The sequence below is a fragment of the Mytilus trossulus genome, chromosome 7 (genome assembly GCF_036588685.1).
Source record: "Mytilus trossulus isolate FHL-02 chromosome 7, PNRI_Mtr1.1.1.hap1, whole genome shotgun sequence".
NCBI lineage: Eukaryota > Metazoa > Mollusca > Bivalvia > Mytilida > Mytilidae > Mytilus > Mytilus trossulus.
This window is the reverse complement of record NC_086379.1, coordinates 72857348-72881558: the sequence shown is the minus strand read 5'-3', so window position 1 is coordinate 72881558 and position 24211 is coordinate 72857348. Positions and strand designations below refer to the sequence as shown.

Here is a 24211-nt window from a genome sequence, read left to right as displayed (position 1 = left end):
ATTCCCAATATATAATCTCGCAACCAACTCAAAAACCACTTGGGTATGGCACCCCTTTCTTTTCTAATTCCCCAAGAAGATATAGACAAAACATAGTTGCAGATACTGAAATAGTTATTCTAGTCTAATATGAGGCAGGCATTACCTGTAAATGGGGACGAAGTCTATATGAAATATTTTTTTGTAACTTAAATATTTCGGTTAAAACAAAGAAACGGAAATACCATAACGTTTCCGATTTTGGTTTTGTTGTTAGGGATTTTAGTTCTGACGTTATTCAACTACATGTATGACGTCATATGCAATGTCAACTAAGAAATGCTATCATCAGGTACCGTTTTTTCATATCAAAGAATTATTAAAAATGAAATTGGTATTGCATTCCTTCCAATTTTATACTAGACTGATAAATATGTATTTTCCTCAAAGATTCATACAATACAAGACCGGAAAAAGGAAGTACATTGTAGATTTCTGCGCAGGTCCTGGATTTCAAAACATGACATAAAAAAAAATTGAACGATTTTGAGTTCATTAGTACAATGAAAAATTCGGGAAATTTTCCCGATTTTTTTTTTATTGAATTTTCTACTGTTATTGGGGACTTAGTCCCTATATAATCAAGAAGTCTTGTCAACCACTCTTAATATGAGGCAGGCATTACCTGTGAATGGGGACGAAGTTTGTATTTTTTTTTATAATTCAAACATGTTGATAAAAGAAACGGAAATAGACCACTTTCGAGTTCATCCGTCACTGGAAAAAACTGGTCAATTATACACGCCTTTGTGACGTCATTTAACAGATAGAGGGAGTCACCTGTATCCCTGCACTATTGACGTTCATCAAGCGTCTTAGTGATCGTCATTGTGCAGGATAAACTAGAAATAATGATTGTTCTGTAGGTACTTAATGGCAATTCCCTAATGACAGCAGTGTTGATTGTCAATTTTGAGAATTCAATTTGCCGAATAATTCGTACAATATAGAATTATAGTTTTCCAACCACTCGCTCAACATTGGAATGGAGGTGACGACGCCCCTAAAATTAGATAATGTTTCTGTTCACAGAATATTATCACAATATATATTTTTACAGAATGTCTGGTGATGACCAATCATTTCAGTTTCCTCCTTTAGAAATACACGAGATTGTTCGTCAACTCAGAAGTATAGGCAACATTTTGACCGAGGAAAATGACTTCACAAGACCAGATGTAAGTAAACTTAGTAAAACAATTAATGTAATTTAATATGAAACTTCAGTGATTAGGAAGAGAAATGACCATACCAAGCTGCTCACAGGAAATATATTTAACTAACAGAAATTGCTCCATAAAAATGGTACAGCCAATACAAGTGACATCAACAAATCATACATTTGTACATGTATAAAATATATATCCAAATGTTATACATTTTGTAGCCAAAAGAAATAACCTGCAACAACATGAACAAACATTTTATAGTCGAAATAAACAACCTCTGCAAAACATGTTATAGCCAAAAGAAATAACCTTCACAAAACATGTTATAGCCAAAAGAAATAACCTCCACAAAACATGTTATAGCCATAGAAATAACCTCCACAAAATATGTTATAGCCAAAAGAAATAACCTCCACAAAACATGTTATAGCCAAAAGAAATAACCTCCACAAAAAGTGTTATAGCCAATTGCAAAAGAAATAACCTCCACGAAATATGTTATAGCCAAAAGAAATAACCTTCACAAAACATGTTATAGCCAAAAGAAATAACCTCCACAAAAAGTGTTATAGCCAAAAGAAATAAACTCCATCAAACTTGTAATAGTACTAATAGCAAAGAAATAACCTTCACATAAAGGGTTATAGCATGTTTTAACAAGCAATACAACTCGTCCCACACCGAATCATCCAATACACAAATGTTTTGTGGAGATTATATCTTTTGGCTATAACAAAACATTTTATAGGAAAGAAATAACCTCCACCAAACATGTTATAGCAAATTAAACAAATAACCCCCACAAAACATAACAGAAAACAAATTTAAAATTAGCAATAACACAAATTCCATCATGTTTATGAAAAGCCTAGAGAGTGGTCAGAACTCCTGGAGTACATAATCAGCAATTCTTGTCAGCATGAACAATTTACTGGTCAAACCAATTGCATGTACGTGTAGTTTACTTAAGAAACTTGTTTTTATTTTTAAACATCCAAGGCCTTCAAATATTCAGCTCTATGCATTCCTGAGGAAGGTAAATCCAGAATAGCATTTTGTACACATGAATTTTATAACAAGCTGCTTCGGGTAAAAACCAACCTTATGCAAATGAAGTATTACATCTATAAATCATCTGGGGTTAAACAAATCTGTAAGGAAATTTTGTAACTATTCAAAATTGGGATGTTATCAGGTTATAAAAATATACCAAAATTTGTTGTTGTTTTTCACATTTTAAAACTACTTGTATTATATTATTTGCTTTGTAGCCTAACAGATGGGCAAAACTTTATCCACAGATTTTAGAAGCTTTAGAAGGTGTACCATATGAAAGCACATTACAGGTAAAATAGTACTAGAGGTTTTTCAATATTATTGGTGAAACCATGATACTGGTTGAATTAAATTGAGAATGGAAACAAAGAATGTGTCAAAGAGACAATTAAAAAGCAGAAAACAGCTCATGAGTCCTCAAAACAGCAAGAAAATCCTGCACCCTCAACATTAATGTATACATGTACATTGTGTACTTGTAAATTGATGTCACATAAAACTCTAACATGTATTTTATAAATGAACCAAAATTATGAAATACATATACAAGATTATCAATTCACAAAGAGCAAAGGTTCCTTAAATGAGACCCATGTATCATGGTTAAACATGGTTTGTGAGATCTCAACCCACCCTCTTTATGATGTGAATTAAACAAACACACAGTAACATGCACAGTAAAACTCAGTTTAAAAGAAGTCTGGAGTCCAATATTAGAATAGGTAACAAAGAAACTAAGCAAAATGACAATGATCAACATAAATTACCGGTTTAAACAAAGAACTGCTATCATTAAATATCACACCAGCTCCAAACCACAATTAAACTGGTTGAAAGATTACAATACATTTGTATATGTCTCCAGTAATGAAAATCAAGCACAATCTCTCCTGTAAGGGGTTTAGTCCCATAATAAATACTACCATTCCATCATAAAATAATGAGAAGAACATAACATGGATAACCTGTATCATGCCTACAACTGGTTTTACAGGTAAAATTATATGAAAAGTTTGTCAGTAGTTTATGAAAGCATGTTGCAGTGATATGAGAGGTTGGTCAGTACTTGTAGGGGCCACATCTACATATATACTATGGAAAAGGTTGTGAGTTTGAACCCTGCTCGTGCTGGTGCACTTGACTCCAATCTTAATTGACTAGGATTGTCAGTTTTACTATCAGGGTCTGTGGTTTTCTTCAGGGAATCTGGCTTTCTCTACCAATAAAACCTGGCTGCCATGAAATAGCCCAAAAATGGTAATTATAAGTGGCGTTAAAACAAGTCAAAACCAATAAATGAATTAAAGTAAGAATTTATATGTGCAAGTAACTACATGTACATGTACTTAAAAATGATAAGTAAATAATGTTTCATACCTTATAAAGTAGAGATCTAGACTTGTCTAAAGTTGAAGACCTTATTTTGACCGCTAAATGTCATTGTTATGCTGCTACGCTTCTGAGATGATACTGTTCCTCTTTCTATATTTTTATATCTAGGTCTGCTTTACAATGTTTTATATAAACTTGTACTTGAAATGTTGTATTTTTTAGAATTCCTTACATTTCGCATCATTTGAATATCCAGAACTGTATGAGGAGTCCATGCCAGCAGTGGTACTAACCCTAGCATTGTAAGTACAGATTTTGTGGAGCCTGCAACTTTTGTTGCAGAAAGCTCGACATAGGGATAGTGATCCAACGGCGGCGGCTACCCCGGCGGCGTTAGCTAACTTCTTAAAAGCTTAATATTTTAGAAGGTAGAAGACCTGGATGTTTCATACTTTGTATATAGGTGCCTCATGTTACGAACTTTCCGTCAGTCACATGTCCAATGTCCTTTACCTCATTGTCATGGTTCAGTGACCACTTGAGAAAAAAGTTAATATTTTTTGTAATGTTATATTCTCTCTTATTATAACTAATTGGATAACTATATTTGGTATGTGCGTACCTTGCAAGGTCCTCATGCATGTCAGACAGTTTTCACTTGACCTTGACCTCATTTCATGGATCAGTGAACAAGGTTAAGTTTTGGTGGTCAAGTTCATATCTCAGATACTATAAGCAATAGGGCTAGGATATTCGGTGTATGAAAGGATTGTAAGGTGTACATGTCCAACTGGCAGATGTCATCTGACCTTGACCTCATTTTCATTGTTCAGTGGTTGTAGTTAGATTTTTGTGTTTTGGTCTGTTTTTCTCATACTTTATGCAATAGATCTTCTATATTTGTTGTATGGAATGATTATAAGATGTACATGTCTAGCAGGCAGATGTCATCTGACCTTGACCCCATTTTCATGGTTCAATGGTCAAAGTTAAGTTTTGAGTTTTGGTCTTTTTATCTAATACTATATTTTATATCTATATGTCAGTCGCACAGGTTTTATTTGACCTCGACCTCATTTCCATGGTTCATTGCTCAGTGTTAAATTTTTGTGTTTTGATATATTTTTCTTAAACCTTAAGTAATAGGTCAACTACATTTGTTGTATGGAAGCATTGTTAGCTGTACATGCCTGCCTGGCATGGCTCATCTGACCTTGTCCTCATTTTCATGGTTCATTGGTCTTTGTTTAGTTATCTTGGTTAATGTTAAGTTTATGTGACAGTCTTTAATAAAGCTTTATACTTAGGACTAGCAACATAATATCAATGATTAGTAAAGAAGGCGAGACATTTCAGTGTGTGCACTCTTGTATAATTGAGAATGGAAATGGGGAATATGTCAAGGAGACAAACAACCCAACCAAAGAGCAGATAACAGCTGTATACAAATAAAACATTAACATGACAATGCCACTGCTTCAAACAAAAATATATAAATAATGAAAAGAAGAAAACTATGTGGGTTGAAAAGTTGAAATTTGTGTTAATTGTCTAGCACTTTCATCCCTGTGAATGTTGTGACGGTTTTATGTCATATATACACAGAAACATATCAAATCTACAAAAATTTACAATCATAAAAACTTGAAGAGTCAACATTGGTATGGTATGGGGCTGACTGAAAAACTAAGGGGAAAGTGTCTGTAAAACAAAACAAAAAACCGGAAAAACCTTAAACACCTAGAAGAAATTGATTTCAATTTTTTCATAAATAAAATGACAATGCGGCCAGTACATAATGAAAGTAGTGGAACCATTTGGACAATTCATCTAACCTGTTGATTTCATTTTAGATCGAGAGTCTTAGGATCTTGTGGCATAAAGAACTTCAGTATAGCAGATATACATGAACCAAGTAAGAACTGTTAGTTATATGAGTTTATTCTGTACGTTTTCATGTTATAAGTGTGTCCATCTCTTCCTTTTCCAATATTTATTGTCCATTTTTATTATAAATGTGCATCTGTGATTCAAACTGCTATTCACTTTCTCCTGAATTGTTACATTTCTTATAAGAGGTTATAAGAATACTGTCAAAAGACTGGTCTTATTTTAAAATTATTTATAAAAACAATATTTAAGAGGAGAATGTATAGGGATCCCTCTGGCATGGATATTATAGATACTTGATAGTGTTGCCATCACCAGAGAGTATGTTGTTGATATTTACCATTTTTTGTCAATTTGTGATTTGAGAAACTTCAAGACTGAGAGACTGTTGTTAACTTTATTTTGTTTGTTATTTTAGAACCTGCCAGATTGAGGAGGATTTGCAGTGCTGTAGTAAACTTTATATTGTTTAAAGGTCAACAATGTGACGTGTACAGAAATCTACGAGAGGAAACGGTAAGTGTTTTACTAGCTTTGTTTGGAAAATAATACACAATCTAGTGAAAAACCCATATTATATTAAAGGACGATGTGTTTGTCTCACAACAAATATTATTTGCTATGTAGTACATGGATACATAGTCTTTTCACTGTAATTTAAAAAATATCTAGCTATGTCAATGTGACAGTATTCTAATCTTTAATACCAAATAAGGAAGATGAAATTCTAATGTATCTGATGTTTGTTAGACTATTTTTTTTAATCATTTTAAGATTCTTAATGCTCTAGTAAATCAATAAAGGGTTGTAAGAGGCAGCCTAATTTCGTCTTTGCCTTTTTCACGAATTTCAGGTTTAAAAGAAATTTATTGTTTAATTTATTTTAGAGTGTGTATACCAAACATAAATATTTTACCTAAAAAGTACATGGTATTTTCAGATTTGATAGAAATAGTAAAAGACATTTGAATTTACTAATTTATTCTCAGGAGAGTTCTGTTAAAGAGTTTGAACATGTGGCGAAGATGAATGCTGAACTAAAAATGAAAATAAATGCTATTAAATCTGTACGATCTGAGCAAGAACCAGAAATAATCAGGGTAAGTAAAGTTTAACATGAATGTCATACAAGTGAGAGGTTTAGCTAGCTTTAAAACCAGGTTTGATCCACCATTTTCTACATAAGAAAATGTCTGTACCAAGTCAAGAATATGACAGTTGTTATTCATTTGTTTGATGTGTTTGAGCTTTTGGTTTTAGCATTTGATTGTTTTCCTCGGAGTTCAGTATTTTTGTGATTTTACTTTTTTCTATTTTAGGTCACTTTTCTTTATACTCACTCTAATGCTATAAAATCTGTTGGAGCTGAGCAAGAACCAGAAATAATACTGTATTAGGACATACTTCATTTAACTCACAATATGAAGTAGCCAAGGAAATAGAAAGTTTTGACCAATCACTCAATCAGTTATTTCTGTTTAAGGATGCCTACTTTTAAGCAGACAGCAACCTTACATGTTAATATAGTCACATATAATAAGATGATCCCTATTGATTTTGACATCACCTTGTCAAAGATGAAGGTCGTAGGAACTAAAAATAAACTTGGATTTAGTTTTCGTTGAACATCATGAACATGGGTTCAAGAAGTACTGTAAGAAAAAATGTTAGACAAGCTACAAAATTGGCTGAACCATGATGCTTTGATTATTTTAAAAATAAGATATGGTTTAAACCAAACTTTTGACAGGATGTAGGACTATAAGTGTAAATGATAGATAGATAGTTTGTATTGTAGGTACAACAAGATATACAAGCCAGAACTGTCACCATGAATGAAATGGAAAAAGTTAAGAATGAAAAGAAAAAGGCCAGTAGTGAAATAAAGGAGGCTGTAGCTGAGAAGCAAGCAAATAATGTATGTATCAGTTTATTCTTTATTAACATATGTAGAAAGGGTGCAAGTGATTTTTAACAATTACGTTGAAACCAATACATGTAATACATGACAGCAAGTCTTTCCCATTACCACGTCTAAGTTTTTAACAACCGTTATACATTTTTAATTGTCATATAGCACATTTATTAGAAATGCTGAAAGCCAAGTTTGTTATGTTTAAATTTACACCAGGGGCAGAGGACATAATTGTATTTCAAAATTATTGATATGATTTATATCTTTTTAATAATTCCTGAATCAGATGGTTTTCTAGCATTTAGTGACACATTAAATAGAGTTTTTAGATTTATGAGAACATGTTGAGGTATCACCATGATCACTGTAACTTTTAGAACATATAAATGCAAAGATAAGTCTTGAAATGAAGTCAGTTATTAGTCATAATTGAACAGTACAACAGTCAAATTGGTTTATTTTTTTAGTTCAAACATATTTATTTATAGTGAATTGGGAAACAAGTTATTGCAACATATATTAATTCTAGTTTGCATGAATTATGTATTTGTTTAACTGTTTTAGGAAAAGATAAGAGTAATGACACTTAAGACAAAAGAAGAAATGGACAGATTATCACAGAAAATTGTACAGTCACCCGAGAGAGTGAGAGAGGGACAGGAAAATATGAAACAACAACTGGTCAACATGAAATGTGGAATGGATAAGAAATGGGAGTCATTACAGGAAATGGAACAACGATTGGAGACTGTGATTCAGGGCACTACAAAAGTGGATCAAATGTTAAAGTTATTAACAGACTTAAAGAATGACAAAGACAAGGGGAGGTAACTTAAAAGTGTAATTTCAAACAAATTTTCCCATGATTAAAATGAGTTTATTAGTAACACAGTGTGTAATTGTCCTAATACAAGAATTTATCCAGTCAATAAAATTCATTTCGGGTGAGACAACTTCCTGTTTACCAAACACTTGTATGATTTTACACATGATAGCCAAGTTGAAAATTTTCGTCACATTTTTCTCAGGAACTACAATACAAGGATTTCTGAAATTTGGTTTCAAGATTTATATAAGTCAGCTATACCGTGTGATGCGTTTTCAGATTCATCACTCGACAACTTCCTGTTTACCGAACACTTGCATATTTTTACACTATTAATATTATCCACTTGCGGCGGGGGTATCATCAGTGAGCAGTAGCTCGCAGTTTCACTTGTTTATTATGTTTTCACCTTTGTAAATTAATTTTAGTGAAATTTCCAATGAAATAAATCATATAGTAGAGAAAAGTCAAGAACAAAGAATGACACTGACACATCTACGTGCCAAGAAAGACCAATTACAACAGATAATGAATGGAAAGTTAGAGAAACGGGACAAGCTAGACCTACAACAACAAAATAAACACCAAAGTTTGATGGAGGCTGTTAATTCGCTTCAACAGTAAGTACTCTGTACATGTTTGTAGTAAATAAATCTAACGGGTGGGTTTGGACAAGTGTGCCCAGTGATTGTGCTAGCGCTTGTCATTTATGAAATAGGTTTAACAATGTCAAAAGTATTACAAATCAATGTTGTCGCTTAAGTATGGAAAGTGTAAAAACATTTTTGTATGAAATACTACAATTTTACCTGACTTCATGTTTCTAACAAGTTTCCTGACCATTGGCTTATTAACATTTACAACAGGTGTTATAAGTTGTGGCTACAAATAATCTGCTTATCACATTGGATGGGTCACTCAGTCACCCCATTAATTATAAACCTCATAATTGACCATCCGAATATTTTTTCTCAGTAAAAATTGTGATCCCCATTGCTGGCATGATTGCATTTTTATTTCCATATTTCTGAAATGATCTCAATATGCTCATTTGTCGTAGTTCAGTCATTTGAAGGTATTTTACTCATATTTGATATAAATTTTCATCTAATTTTTTTTACAATTCCAATTAAAAAGATGGACCTGTATACAAAACATTCAGAAATATTTTCAAGAGTCAAACAGGTCCTCCTTTACTACATGTACTATGTACATTTTTGTACTGCACATGTAAGAAAGTATTCCGATGAATTTAAAAACACTAAATACGTAAAATATGAAATCATTTAGAATCAAATTCAACAAGAAAGAATAATATTTATCTCTTACTAGGCAAATTGTATTTAATAAATTATAATTTCCTTCCTTTTTTAATTCAAACTTAATTGTGATGGATCTGTAATCATTATGAACATTTTATCCATGTGTCACTGCCCATTTTCAATTATTTGAAAATCCAGAGTAGACAAATGTGATGATCTAATCTTGATCTATTGACAACCTCTTAACAGTCATTTGAATCATTCCAATAAGGATTTGTACAAATCCTAGTTTCCAAATTTGTAGAAATGAATTCCAAATATTGATTTAAACAGGGTTTTTTACTTGAAATGTATGACATGATTTGTGAAGTACCACAACTTTTATGATGGGCCACCCAACTTTCCTTTGAGTTCTTTTACCCCCAAAGCCTTTTGTTTTTCAAATATAATGATTTCTTCTAATATTGGTGTTGTATGATTTTAGACAGAAAGAATTTTTCCGACAAAGATTTGATACTGATGAAGCACAAAAATCTGGTATAAGGAAACAAGAACAACAAATTATAGACAGTATAAATGAAGAATACAGAAAATTTGAGAGAAAGAAAGAAGTAATAATGAGCCTGTATCATCAAATTTTAGAAAGGGTAAGATAATCGTATTAAAAAATAAAATAACAAAAACACTGAACTCAGAAGGAAAATTCAAAACGTAAATTCCCTAATCAAATGGCAAAACCAAAAGCTCAAACACATCAAACAAATGAATAACAACTGTCATATTCCAGACTTGGTACATTTCTTAAATAAAAAATTGGATTAAACCTGGTTTTATAGCTAGCTAAACCTCTCACCTTCAGAGGGGGCTTCTAACAATTAATATATATAAAGATCTAGCATGTTCAGATAAGGTTCAGATATGGATTTTACAAGCCCTCTATAGATATGTTAGAGTTAAGTACCAAACAATATAACTTCAATGTCTTTATATTAGTAGGTAAAATAACAGCTCACTTAAAAAAAAACATAAAATCTTGGATAGCAACTCATAAAAGTATATTATTTAAGATTCAATGACCATGTGCAACCAGCTTTGAACATGTTGAATACAAATTAAGTAACTTAAGAAAAATTATTGTCTCAGCTTTTCTCCTTCCCTCATAGGTGGTTATGAATTATGAGAGAGAACCATATAATGTTTTTATCAAACACAAGACTTTGCTGCCAAGTTATGTATATTAAGAATAAACAATGAAATACAATAACATGAATAGATGATTTCATTATGTAATGATACCCATTAAAATCTACTGACTCCCTAAAATCTATAGCTTTCTGACTGTGGAAATAATGGGATTTTATGATAATTTATTAACCAAATAATCTGTTTCACACTAAGATGTAATTTACTTGTGTAACAGTTCCAGGTCGTTGAGGTTGCATGTTATAAATATTGCTTAAGGTGGTACCCAACACTTTCACTAAAATTAATTTGGCTTGTTTAATTTTCATAAAATTTTGACTTTGACAAAAATATGAAAATTTCAAAATTTGAACCAACCATTTTATCAGAAAAAATACACTTGTTATATAGCAGTTGAACAAACACTAATTTTGATCATTTAAAAGCTTATATCCTTTACAACACAACGTAATTAAAATGTTTACCTGATTTTACATAGTTGTCTCCCTGTAGTATTAGGTACCACCTTAAGAAATAATTCTTTCACACCATACTCAATGCTGATTTTACCATTAGTAAGCATTATACTTGTTATAATAAGTTGTTATTCTGTTTTCAGATTGACAATAACCATAAAGAATTAGGAGGTGGTTGGGAAGCCCTATGTGAAATCATGCACAAAGTTACAAAGCAACTGGACAACTGACCTTATTCAATGCATATATGGTGGAATTATGTTTCGAGATGAAAATAACCATAAAGAATTTGGAGCTTTATTTTTGGTCATGCGCCAAGTTTTACAGCAACTGGACAAATAAAAGTAGGCTTATTCAATGTACATATATAGGATGGAATTGTGCAATTATCATGTTTTTGAAATGTTATTGTATATATTTCACTGATAACACAGCAATTGTTGTTGAGGATAAAGATACAGCCCATGTATGTTATAACAACTGCCAAAGCTCAAAGAGTGAAAGAAACAGATGTCTGAAAATTGGATGTTTAGAAAAATCTATAATCTTGTTGGGGGGAAAAAAACATTTTAAAGTTTATTTTGAGGTTACAGAAAACATTTTTAACAGAAAAAAGAATTTCATGTTACATGTATTATTTAAATACCATATTTTTTTATTTGACCAATTGCTATTTTCAATTACCTTTTGTAAGCATAATTGCAACTGCTCAAATGTTTTGAGTCATCAAAAAGATTGTTATACTTAGATATATGTAAATATGTAAATATAGACTTGCTGAAACAATGCCTCCTTGATACCTTGTAAGGTTCTGTTTAGTGGATACCAATGGTCTGCATGTCTCTCAAATACACTCAAATTGACAAAAACACTTTTAAATTTAATTGTAACTTTTATTATTATACATACTACACAAATTAGATCTGGGTCCTCAAAAAGATACTACAGAAATAAAATTCCTGATGTACGAGGTGCGGTCATTATGTATGTGACATTAAATTGTGCATCTTCTTGTGTGTTTTGTTATGGAATATTATATGTATTAATGTCATTATGTAGATAAAAATGTATAAAATAGAATGCAATGAAACTAAAATAATAAAAATTCAGAACTAATCCATTATTGTCTATTAATCTTCTTTATCTTGAATACATATAAATATTTGGAGGTTAATTGTATACAAAACTGTGTTGTCAAATAGAACAATTAGTAATACATTTGTAAAAAGGATAATATCAGTGTATATAGATTGTATATACAATTATATTTTTTCTAATTTGGAGGATACTTTTGAGGCTATTTCATATATATTTGTGGGAAGAAGATATTAGATCAAAGCTATGTCAAAAAACAAGTTAGAATTTAAAAAAAAAACATTCAAATTGTTTGTGCAGAAACTAAGAATTTAGTATTATAATATAATATATTACACCATCAACATAAAACATATCTTCATTGAAACTATTGCAAGAATGGAAGTAAACAACAAGTTACAAAACTTACAGGAGGAATCTGGAAGTAAGGGCCTTTTAAACTTGGGCATATTAGTTTTTTAAAAAATGTTAGGAGTATAAACAGAGTTTAAATTGTAATATTTTGAAATATATTTTTTAGTGAGATTTTACAGTCAAAAGATAACAAATTCATTGTTTATGCCCAACCTACAATAGAAGAGGGACATTGTGTTTTCTGGCCTGTTCGTCCATTCGTCCGTACATTTGTCCCACTTCAGGTTAAAATTTTTGGTCAAGGTAGTTTTTGATGAAGTTCAATCAACTTGAAACTTAGTACACATGTTCCCTATGATATGATCTATCAAATTTTAATGCCAAATTAGAGTTTTTATAACAATTTCATGGTCCATTAGACATAGAAAATGATAGTGCCAGTGGGGCATCCATGTACTATGGACACAGACTTGTTTAATACTGGGTTTTTTTTAATATTTGTTAGTAGGAGATTAAGCATAACAAAAACATGAAAGGTGTTAGTAGATGTTGTTCATTTGACATTATGACAAACATTGTTATAAATTATTAAAAGTTTGGTCTTGTTGGTGATCTATATTAGACTATATATGTATTTTTCATGAATAAACAAGGAAGGGCCTTTTTATACAACTCCACATATGTATTTACTAGTATACATTATGCATTTATAGTAAATTGACCAAACCATACTCTGGTTAGTGTTGCACATTTCAACCATACTCAAGTAAGTGTGCTATAATATGATAAACAAAGTCTTTAAATTAGCAGTTAATGTCCCTGAACTCGGGAAGAAAAGACCAAAACCAATTTCAAATCAGAAGAAAATTCTTCTTAGATAGTATTAGATACATACTGTGCTAGTGACCTTATACGGTATATATGGGGTCAGTTAATCCCATATGGAATTTACTGACCCCATATATACTGTATAACATCACTTGCACACTATGTAACAAAATTTATCTTACCTACTATCTTAACATGTGAAATTTAGACTAGTGACCTATCACAATGAGCAAATCTTCATACTATTAGCATTAAGGAACTACGTCCATTGATTCTACAAAAGCAGATGCCAACACTAACAACTTGTTAGGTTTAAGTGTGTTTTATGAATGTATTTCAATCATCAATTTCTTCGTTTGTATGAAACCTTTAAAATTTCTCAGTACAGTTTTGTTTTTATAAAGGGATGTAACACAATTACTAAGTGGGTATAAAATAAGCCCCTCCTCCCTTCTAACGTAATATGGAATATAAAGGGACGTAACACCACTACTAACCATGTTTGAAATATACATGGTTTCCAAGTGGACACTTTTAACCAATTATATTCATAGAATTGTATAGGAGGTAAGATAATAGGTTACATTAGATATTCTATAGAAATTTCCTTGAATAAGATCAAAGCATTCTCTACCTATATACCAAATATGACAAACAAACAATTGTTAACACAGTTATTAAGGTTGATTATTCATTTACTATGAAATATAATTGATGATTTACAACCAAACTAAGTAATATCAAATGTACATGTATTTGGTTTCAAGATTTAAATGTCTGTCTGATATTATCCCATAACCAAATTATGATTTTCATTATTCGTTCACTGAATATCAGTTGAGCAGGCAAAATATTTACCACTCTAATTGTTCATTATAAACAAAGCTGATCCGACTTGAGAAATATTGTCAACTAAATGTGATACAGTATATTTTTGGCTCTTCGTCGTCATCACCTGACATGTCACATCCAATCCACAACTTCCCAGCAGCATCAATACATAAACTTAGAGGATAGTCTATTCCTATATCATCTACAAAACTACATGTTAAAAGGGTCTTTCCAAGTACATGAATAGAATGTTTCCCAACATCGCTTATTAAAAACAAATTAGAATGAGTTTCTGCAATGTCAAAAGGACAAAATTCAAAATCATAGCAATTTTCACATTCACAACCATTATATAACCATTCCCTCTCACCTGATCGATTTAAAAGTACAACTTTTCCCGCGTATGTACTCAAATCTGTGTTGTCTATGATTAGTAAATCATCTCGTCTTGTATTCAAAATTCTACTTGGATAGTCGAACATATCTACTATCTCATCTTCATCAAAACTGTCATCATAATAGGTATAACCTCTGTAACTTTCAATCTTTCTTTTATCAAAGACATTTTTTATATTTCTGTGCTGATCTGAAACTACAACAATGCCTAATTTCTCTCCCTCGTGATTTGGGTCTTTGACAAGTGCTCCAACAAAAAGTTCATTTTCTTTATTTACATGCACGCATAATGTAATCAAGTTTAAATAAAAGAATGTTTTCAACTGTCCAGTTTTTGTTAAAATTTTTAAATCTTCTCCAACGGACAATATTGAATGTCCATCTTTTGTCTGTGACATATCCCTCACCTTTATGTCTTTCAATGTTTTTAGAGTTTTATATGTGTCATAATTCAGGTCCTCTTTCTTCAGAATATCTTCATAACTGTTGCATATCAAGACTGTTTCCCCTTCGCAGTGACTGAGACAGCTGACATATTTCATATCTGTTGGATAAACGGTAAAACTGTCTATTTTTGGCTTCTCAATAAGGTCACCAAGAATTCCTTTGGTTTCTATTACTTTTGGAAAAAACTGAAATAGGCTGGCGCGTTTGTCAACCATTGGTTGATGTGATTGTGTAATGTTATCAAGACATTCATCAAATACAAGTCCCGGATCATGTGACGTGAGGGACGAGTGTATGTTTTCTTTCCTTTTTAGTAGCTGGCTTTTAGTTTTAGAGCACAACTCAATATCATTATTTATTGATTCTTCTGTGGTAAGCCATTCAGTTTCTAGTTCATCTAATATATCTTTGGTTTTCATTGCAACACCTTGTTTCATATCATCTTCTCTTTTTCGGATTAATGTTCGAAATTTTATATGATGATTTCTGCCCTTTGATTCACATTCTTGCAACAGTCTCTCTTCATTTTTCAAGAAAGCAATGTTACTTTCGACTTCCAAATTCAAATTTTCAATATCTGAAAGTTTATCTTCGTATGCATCGTCAATTTCACAGAGGGTATGATTTTGATGCATATTTATAATACAAGAAGAACATATTGGCTTGTCACAATTTTTACAGAACATGAAGCAGGTTCTATCATTGTGCGTTGTACACTTCATTTGTTTCAAGTCCAATTTCCTAATATTGTTGATCGTTTCTCTTGTTCCACATTGGTCAAGGTGAACAATTTTATGCTCTATGGAGGACATTACTTTAGAATGAATTTTTGAATTACAAATTCGACATAAAAACAAGTTACAATTTAAACATCTCCAAGTGATCTCTCTTGAAGTTTCACAAAACTGACAGACTGCAGAAATCTGTGCTTCCATTCTGAAAGATAAACAATCTTTCAAATTATTTCTCTTTGTCTCCTCTCAAAATATTTATTCAATATGGAGTATTGTGCGTATTAATGTTCAATTCCAGATTAACTGGGATTGGGCACAATACAAAATACATGACAGTGGCAATCAATTCTGAAATAATTCATGGAAGCCAAAGATTTGTTGGAAATGTACACATGGCTGGCCTGGGCCGTGGTATTCGAATCTTATCTTGAACATTAGGTGGAATATGAAAAGTCATATTTGGATATTTTCTACTATAAGTGCAATTTTATTAAGAAATAGTACATACCTAGAGCCAATTGTTCTACTTAAGAGTCTAAATATTTTCACTTTATTGATTTCATACCGGAAGTTTACATTTCCAATACCAACTGGAAAACCGAAAGTAAAAATACCTGTAAAGCTTATTGAGATCTATTGATAAAATGGAGGAAGGCAATGCTCCTAATATTTGTGAGTTTTGCGAAGCTTCAAGTGAAATTAAACTAAAGTGTGTAAACTGTAACTTATTCCTATGTCGAGGTTGTCATTTAAAGATTCATTCAAAGATTAAAGCAACAAAAGATCATATTGGAATTGACATTAAAGACTACTGTACCGAAAGTATCGTGGAAAAGAGTAGAAAAGTAAATCTTAAGCAGATGTCATGTGTAAAACATACTCAAAAGACGTGTTTTATGTTCTGTAGGGATTGTGAACAGTTAATTTGTTCAACTTGTGTCATCGATTCACACCAACAGCATAAATTAGAAGAGATTATTCATGCCTACAATGAAAAAGAGAGGACTTTGAAAAACGTAACGGTACAAATAGATAATGAAATTCCTAAAGTCGAGTATCATGCAACTAGATTACGTGAAATGAAATATACAGGTGAGAAAAATTTCATAGACATTCAATTAAAGATTCTTCAGCATGAATTTGATATTAAAGAAAACATTTCAGTCGAAGCCAAAACTCTACTCAAACAAGTAGATGATAGATGGGAGGTTACCAAAGACTCTATAATCAGACAGAGAAAACAGATACAGAAAAGTATAGAGGATTTAGAAAAGCAAAAGGCTCAACTGAATATAGTTTTACATTCTAGACAAGCCGTTGACATTTTTGTAAAGGACACAGAAACATATTGCTTGTTATCAAATACGTGTCTAAGTCATGTACAAACTGAACAGTTTCGGTTAACTCCAAGTGAATGCGATTTAGAGGGCATTGGGGTTTGTCATAAAAAGGCGAAATTTGAATTTGTTAATTCTTTTCAAACAAATTTTCAAAACATTTCCAAAATACTTAAAATAGAAGAAAACCAGTATGTTTTATTTAGTTCTGTCGAAAACAAGTTGCAACAGGTTCAATTCGATAAAAATACTTTCACAATTCTTAAAGAAGTGGACAATATCGAAGTGTCAGATATTGCAATTACTAAAGACCGTCAAATGTTAGTGCTGGATTGGTTGGATTTGTATTGTCTTACTGACAACGATGAATTAATGAAATTTACACTTGAGTCTTTTGAAAATTCGGAGTATTTACAATGCATTCATGTAAACAATGAAAATCAAATCGTAGTAGGGAGTCGATTTGAGAATGAAAGCCCCTATGAAGAGGAGTATTTTACTGGTATGATAATGGTATTCAAATCAGTAGACAATTGTTATGAACGAACGCTAGAAGAGTTTGTTGAAGAACTACTTTTCAGCAAAATATTATACCGTTTTCTTCCAGATAGAATCATATCTACAAAAGACAATGATTACTGTCTCATTGTGAGAGAAACTTTACATGAAAGAAAACAGATAGCACGCTTCGATGATGAATTTGGTTTCAAATGGACATATGATGGTTGTTGTGAGAATGATTTTTATCCCATAGACCTCACAGAGTCACCGACTGAATTGATATTTGTTGTTGATAGTTATAAGGGTGGTGCTATACATGTTTTAAATCGGGACGGCAATGTCTTGACGTGTAATCTCTTTGTGAATGAAAACTTTCCAGATCCTCTTTTAATTGATATAAATGGAACGGAAATGCTTTTAATTGGCTGTAAAAAAGCAAAGGAAAACCAGCTAGCACATATAGATTTATTCAAACTCAATTGATGAGATTATTGATATCTCATTATGAGAATAAACGACTTTTTTTTATCGAGTTTAAATTTAAATAAAATACATCGCCCTCTTTTGCACTCGATGTGAATACTAAATGTATTAGCTTTATACTGCTAAAACATATGATCAGTCGAAGATCGTAGAGCTCTGTAACCGAAATAATCTTGAAGTTATATTAAATTCTATAGGGACCACATATATGTCACAGTTCAAAGGGTATTAAAACGAACGCCGATGTCCTGAGTATTCCTGAATTATATTCTTCTGGATTCCGACAGCAATGGCTTCTCAAGTCAAAGTAAACCGTTTTGGTTTTGCAGCATTACCTCATTTTTTTTCTGACACTTTAAATAAATTAGATCAAAATTTTCGTTTCATGCTATGATTCATTTACCTTTGAACAAAACTTAAACCTAACTATAAAGTCGTTTAGAAATTGAATTATATGTATTTTGAGCGTGCACTTAGTTTTGTTAAAGATCTACAGTATAAATATTAAGAAAGGAATCAATATTATTTAGGCAATTTCAATAAATTAAGTTCAAACTGTCTGTCTTTATTGCAACCGAATCTATACTAATACTATAACTGAAGGAATATAATTGATCTTGTAATACAGCCAAACGAAGTTGTATTAAGTCAACTCATCATGGTTTCAACTTTAGACACAACTTTTGAGTACTCAACTTTGTTGTAAACTTTGAATATGACAGTTCTTGTCTATTTGTTTTTTATGCGTATTATAATCCTGGTACCTTTAATAACTTGTTATTTGATTTTGCCATGTGATTATGGACTTTCCTAATTAATTTTCCTCTAAGTTCAGTATTTTTGTGATGTTACTTTTTTGTACTTGATTGGATATCTAACTATTTTTATCTGAGCATCATGCTGAAGACGAAATGTGCGTCTGGCGTATTTAATTACAAGCCTGGTACCTTTGATACTGGGTCGATGCCACTACTAGTGAACGTTTCGTCCCGTGGGTATCACCTACCAGCCCAGTAGTCACCACTTCGGTGTTGACAAGGAATATTAATTATATGGTAACTTTTTTAAATTTACTGTTTGCAAAAGTATGAATTATTTGAAATACTAAGGGTTTTTTTTATCCCAGGCATAGATAATCTTTGCCGTCTTTTGGCACATCTTGTTGGACTTTTGTGTCACCAATGCTCCTCAACTTTCTTACTATTTTGATCTGAGCGTCACTGATGAGTCTTATGAAGACGAAACGCGCGTCTGGGGTATTACATTATAAGCCTGGTACCCTGGATAACTATTTACACCACTGTGTCGATACTACTGGTGGACCCGAGGGTATCACCAGTCCAAGAAGACAGCACTTTTATGTAAGGATTATATATTTTTAAGTCTATAGTGGTAACTGTTGTTAAAACAAATCTTGAATTTCTTATATAATCTGTCAGATGATTAAAAAAAAAGACGGATTACTATTGACATTGCATATTTTGCATTTATACTTTGAATTTAAAAAATGCAAATAAAAGTTAAAAAAAGAAGTAATTCAAAACACTTTTTTTTTAATGATGGAAAAATAAACAATGTAATATGGGATTTTCATATGATTATGTACCCCAAATCATAATGTATCCGTCTGAAAAAGTGGAAATCATGGAATCACTTTTATGTGTAAAATCGTTTTATCCCGTGTCACTAAAGATATAAATATGAGCCGAATTTACATTTCCAATTCGCTGAGCATGGTTAAATTCGTTATATTATTGCACTCATGTTTAAAGATAAAGCATTACAACTAATAAAAGAACTGGTGTTGGATTGAATCAATGGGGCTAATGTAAAATCACATTAGCATGACTTATCTTATTGTGCAAGCGATTTCTTTCGAGTTAAAAAATAATCGAACTTTTTTTTAATTTCATCCGTCTGATTAGTGAACCACTTTTATCTGTTATAATCTGTATCGGGAACTCTTCAAGTCGAACAATTGACAGTTAATAATGTGTTTAAACCGATTCAATGACCAAAATTTACCTAAAATAATAGGCAAGTCCATCGATTTTGACTTTAAACGGTCAATTTAAGAACGATTTGTTATGAATCATGTCAGGTGATGAGCAACAACAAATACATATAAAGAAAATGATTTTCAAAAGAGCAAAAGCTGTCAATTTGTGTTTACCGATTTGATTCAAATTACTATATTTGATTCATAACACACTTAATAGTTATCAAAGGTACCGATATTATAATTTAATACGTCAGACGCTCGTTTCGTCTACACAAGACTCATCAGTAACGCTCATATCAAAATAGGTTTAAAGCAAAACAAGTACAAAGTTGAAGAGCACTGAGGACCCAAAATTCCCAAAAGCTGTGCAAAATGTTTATCCAAGTTTTAAGATAAACAATCAACAATACATGGACTCCATAATATGTATTAGCATTTCGTGTTTATTTTATTCTAGACGCTTTCTAATTTGCCATCGAAATTACCCCACAGGCTATCGACGGTCATATTATTCGATATAGATAGAAATAGAAGTAGAAAGTCTTACAGATCAAGTGTAATTGAATTTTTCTATGTCAGTTTGATTTCATATAATAGGTTTAAGAATATGTTAATACTTTTTTTACCTTTACATTGAATTGTGGATTGAATCATTCAACCAACTGGTTCTCTTTTGTTTTGCTTTAATATTGAAATTATTTTCCTTTTACAGTATAATGTTTACGTACAGGTATTATCTTTGGTAAACTTGCTTTCTAGCAGAACCATGCAATCATTATGAGCTTAGGCATAGATTACCGTAGCCGTATTTGGCACAACTTTTTTGGAATTTCGGATCCTAAATGCTCTTCAACTTTGTACTTGTTTGAATTTATAAATATTTTGACATGAGCGTCACTGGTGAGTCTTATGAAGACGGAACGCGCGTCTGGCGTATTAAATTATAATCCTGGTACCTTTGATAAATATTTACACCACTGGGTCGATGCCACTGCTGGTGGACGTTTCGTCCGCGAGGGTATCACCAGCCCAGTAGTCAATAATTCGGTGCTGACATGAATATCAATAATGTGGTAATTTTTAATGAATTTCCTGTTTACAAAACTTTGATTTTTTCAAAATACTAAGGATTTTTTTATCCCAAGCATAGATTACCTTAGCCGTATTTAGCACAACTTTTTGGAATTTCGGATCCTAAATGCTCTTTAACTTTGTACTTGTTGAATTTATAAATATTTTGATATGAGCCTCACTGATGAGTCTTATGTAGACGAAACGCGCGTCTGTCGTATTGAATTATAATCCTGGTACCTTTGATAGCTAATTAGGTACAACCTTAATTTGGTCGTAGTCACTAGTTATAAGTAAGCATTGTGAAACCAGTTTAATAATATGTTTTCTATCAGACTCTAAAATGTTATGAAAGTCAATTTAACAATAGCATTTTGAAGGCGTATAGCAACCATGCATAGATTGTTAAGATATATTGTTCACAGGCTCACAATAAACAACAGGATTTCCAAGGATGTGATTCCATTTTAGGGATATTTTTTGAGTCATAGAAACCAATAGTAATTTGGAAAAATCTTTACAAAGTAATGTTTATTTTCGGAACGTTGCGACTGCCATGTTGGTATGTCCTAGCATCCTATACGTTCATTGTCATTTTTATACTAATAGCAGTTTTATATTTGAGAAATAATGCATTGGGCTTGAATAAATAATGTTTTTACCACGGGTTGGCTCTTTGTGCTATTTTCCACGAACGAAAGACCAAAATGAATTATTTCTATTTTCATACTTACAAATACGACAATTGTCTTAGATCAATGCACTCTATGCGCAACACTATGACGTAAAACAACCAGGAGAGGACTGAAATAGTGGCATGCCGACACTCTTTACATAAATGTACTTTGATAGTTTTGGATAAATTCAATAACAACCTTGCTTATATGTAAAACAAAAGGCTTATAATTTCTTATCCCAGACATAGATTACCTTAGCCATATTTGGCACAACTTTTTAGAATTTTGGATCCTCAATGCTCTTCAACTTTGTACTTGTTCGGCTTTAAAAATATTTTGATATGAGCGTCACTGATATATGTCTTATGTAGACGAATCGCGCATCTGGCTTACTAAATTACAATCCTGATACTATGTTAACAAATTTAATTATCGTTTGTTTATGTATCTTTGTTTTGATAACTTTCAGTTTCACAACCTTGCATTTTCTCTTAAAATACTTATATGCATACGTCAGTGTTCACAGTCATCACTACACTGATTACCGTTGGGTTTGGTAGCTCATTAATAAAAACAAATCATGACGGTTGCCGATCAGCTTACATACAATATATGCATACTTTGAAACGGGTAAGTACTCAAAAACGTTTGAAGAATATCTTATCAGAAATATCGAATGTATTCTTATATAGCCTAACAATGACATTGAATACTTAAATTTTAAAAGGATTTTTTTTCCAATTTTGACTAATTTCTTAATAGACTGCTGACCAGCGTTCATTCGTCTAACATGGAATAGAGAATATTTAATTAACTTGATGAAAACATCCTAAGTCTTTGGTTATTATACTTCTTTAAAGGATCGAATACATTCAACAAAATGCCTTTCCAGAAAGGCGAATAGGACGATCTAAATCTATAAGTTTGAATTTACATTGTCTAGTAATGAGACAAAAACACCGCTGGTATACAATTTTATACTGTAATCTTGCTAAGGGTTGGCGTTATCATGAGGTTTTTTTTAACTGTTGATTTTTTTATTTCCAACAATTACAAACATGCATATACATGACAAACATACAATATAATACATATAAGATACATACAATGTCATTATTATAAATACATCTAAATTGGAAATATTTTACATTTTCTATTGAAAAGATAAATAAAAATAAAAATAAAATAATAAATAAAGTAGGAAAACCAAAACCAGAACACAAACGGATTACCCAGTTTCATCCATATCTATATTTTAAATATCTCATATTCATGTTTTCAAAATGAACGAGACATATTTCTTTCGTAACAGCCATCAACACAGATTAAGTGCATACGTGACAATACTATTTTCTTTAAAATGAATTATAATTAAATAGTCTTAAGTAATTGTAACAAACTAAAGGCTCTAAAGAGCCTGTGTCGCTCACCTTGGTATATGTGAATTAAACAAAGGAAGCAGACAGTTCATGTCAAAATTGTGTTTAGGTGATTGTGATTTGTTTGTACATCTTACTTTACTGAACATTCTTGCTGCTTACAATTATCTCTATCTATAATGAACTTGTCTGGGTAGTTTCAGTGGAAAATGTCAGTAAAAATTTACAAATTATAAAAAACACAAATTTTAAACTAGATACATCAATGATGATTGTGGCCAAGTTTGGATTAATTTGGCCCAGTAGTTTCAGAGGAGAAGATTTTTGTAAAAGATCATGGAGATTTGCGAAAAAAGGTTAAAAATTGACTATAAAGGGCAATAACTCCTAAAGGGGTCAACTGACCATTTTGATCATGTTGACTTATTTGTAAATCTTACTTTGCTGAACATTATTGCTGTTTACAGTTTATCTCCATCTATAATAATATTCAAGATAATAACCAAAAACAGTAAAATTTCCTTGAAATTACCAATTTAGGGGCAGCAACCCAACAATAGGTTGTCTGATTCATCTAAAAATTTCAGGGCAGATAGATGTTGACCAGATTAACAATTTTACCTATGTCAGATTTGCTCTAAATGCTTTGGTTTTTGAGTTATAAGCCAAAAACTGCATTTTACACCTATGTTCTATTTTTAGCCATGGCAGGCATCTTGGTTGGTTGGCCGGGTAACAAAACACAAACTTTAAACTAGATACATCAATAATGATTGTGGCCAAGTTTGGATTAATTTGGCTCGGTAGTTTCAGAGGAGAAGATTTTTGTAAAAGTTCATGGAGATTTACGAAAAAAGGTTAAAAATTGACTATAAAGGGCAATAACTCCTAAAGTGGTCAACTGACCATTTTAGTCATGTTGACTTATT

The 24211-nt window shown here is 31.7% G+C and overlaps 3 protein-coding genes across 3 annotated transcripts; 2 read left to right on the top strand and 1 right to left on the bottom strand.

Moving 5' to 3' along the window:
* The first annotated feature begins 18 nt into the window (after positions 1-18).
* On the top strand, positions 19-12267 carry LOC134725760 (kinetochore protein Nuf2-like). Its single transcript, XM_063589886.1, has 12 exons — positions 19-43; positions 1100-1217; positions 2480-2554; positions 3819-3898; positions 5450-5511; positions 5905-6002; positions 6476-6586; positions 7285-7404; positions 7966-8228; positions 8656-8847; positions 9974-10136; positions 11291-12267. Exons 2-12 carry the CDS (start codon positions 1101-1103, stop codon positions 11375-11377), a joined length of 1368 nt encoding a protein of 455 aa, XP_063445956.1. The 5' UTR covers positions 19-43; position 1100; the 3' UTR covers positions 11378-12267.
* A 2065-nt stretch (positions 12268-14332) lies between these two features.
* Positions 14333-15733, bottom strand: LOC134726659 (uncharacterized). The gene has a single exon (XM_063591069.1). It carries the CDS (start codon positions 15731-15733, stop codon positions 14333-14335), a length of 1401 nt encoding a protein of 466 aa, XP_063447139.1.
* Positions 15734-16476: 743 nt separating this feature from the next.
* LOC134726658 (uncharacterized) lies at positions 16477-18153 on the top strand. Its single transcript, XM_063591068.1, has 2 exons — positions 16477-17268; positions 17578-18153. The coding sequence occupies exons 1-2, from the start codon at positions 16477-16479 to the stop codon at positions 18151-18153; spliced, it is 1368 nt and encodes a 455-aa protein (XP_063447138.1).
* The last annotated feature ends 6058 nt before the right edge of the window (positions 18154-24211 follow it).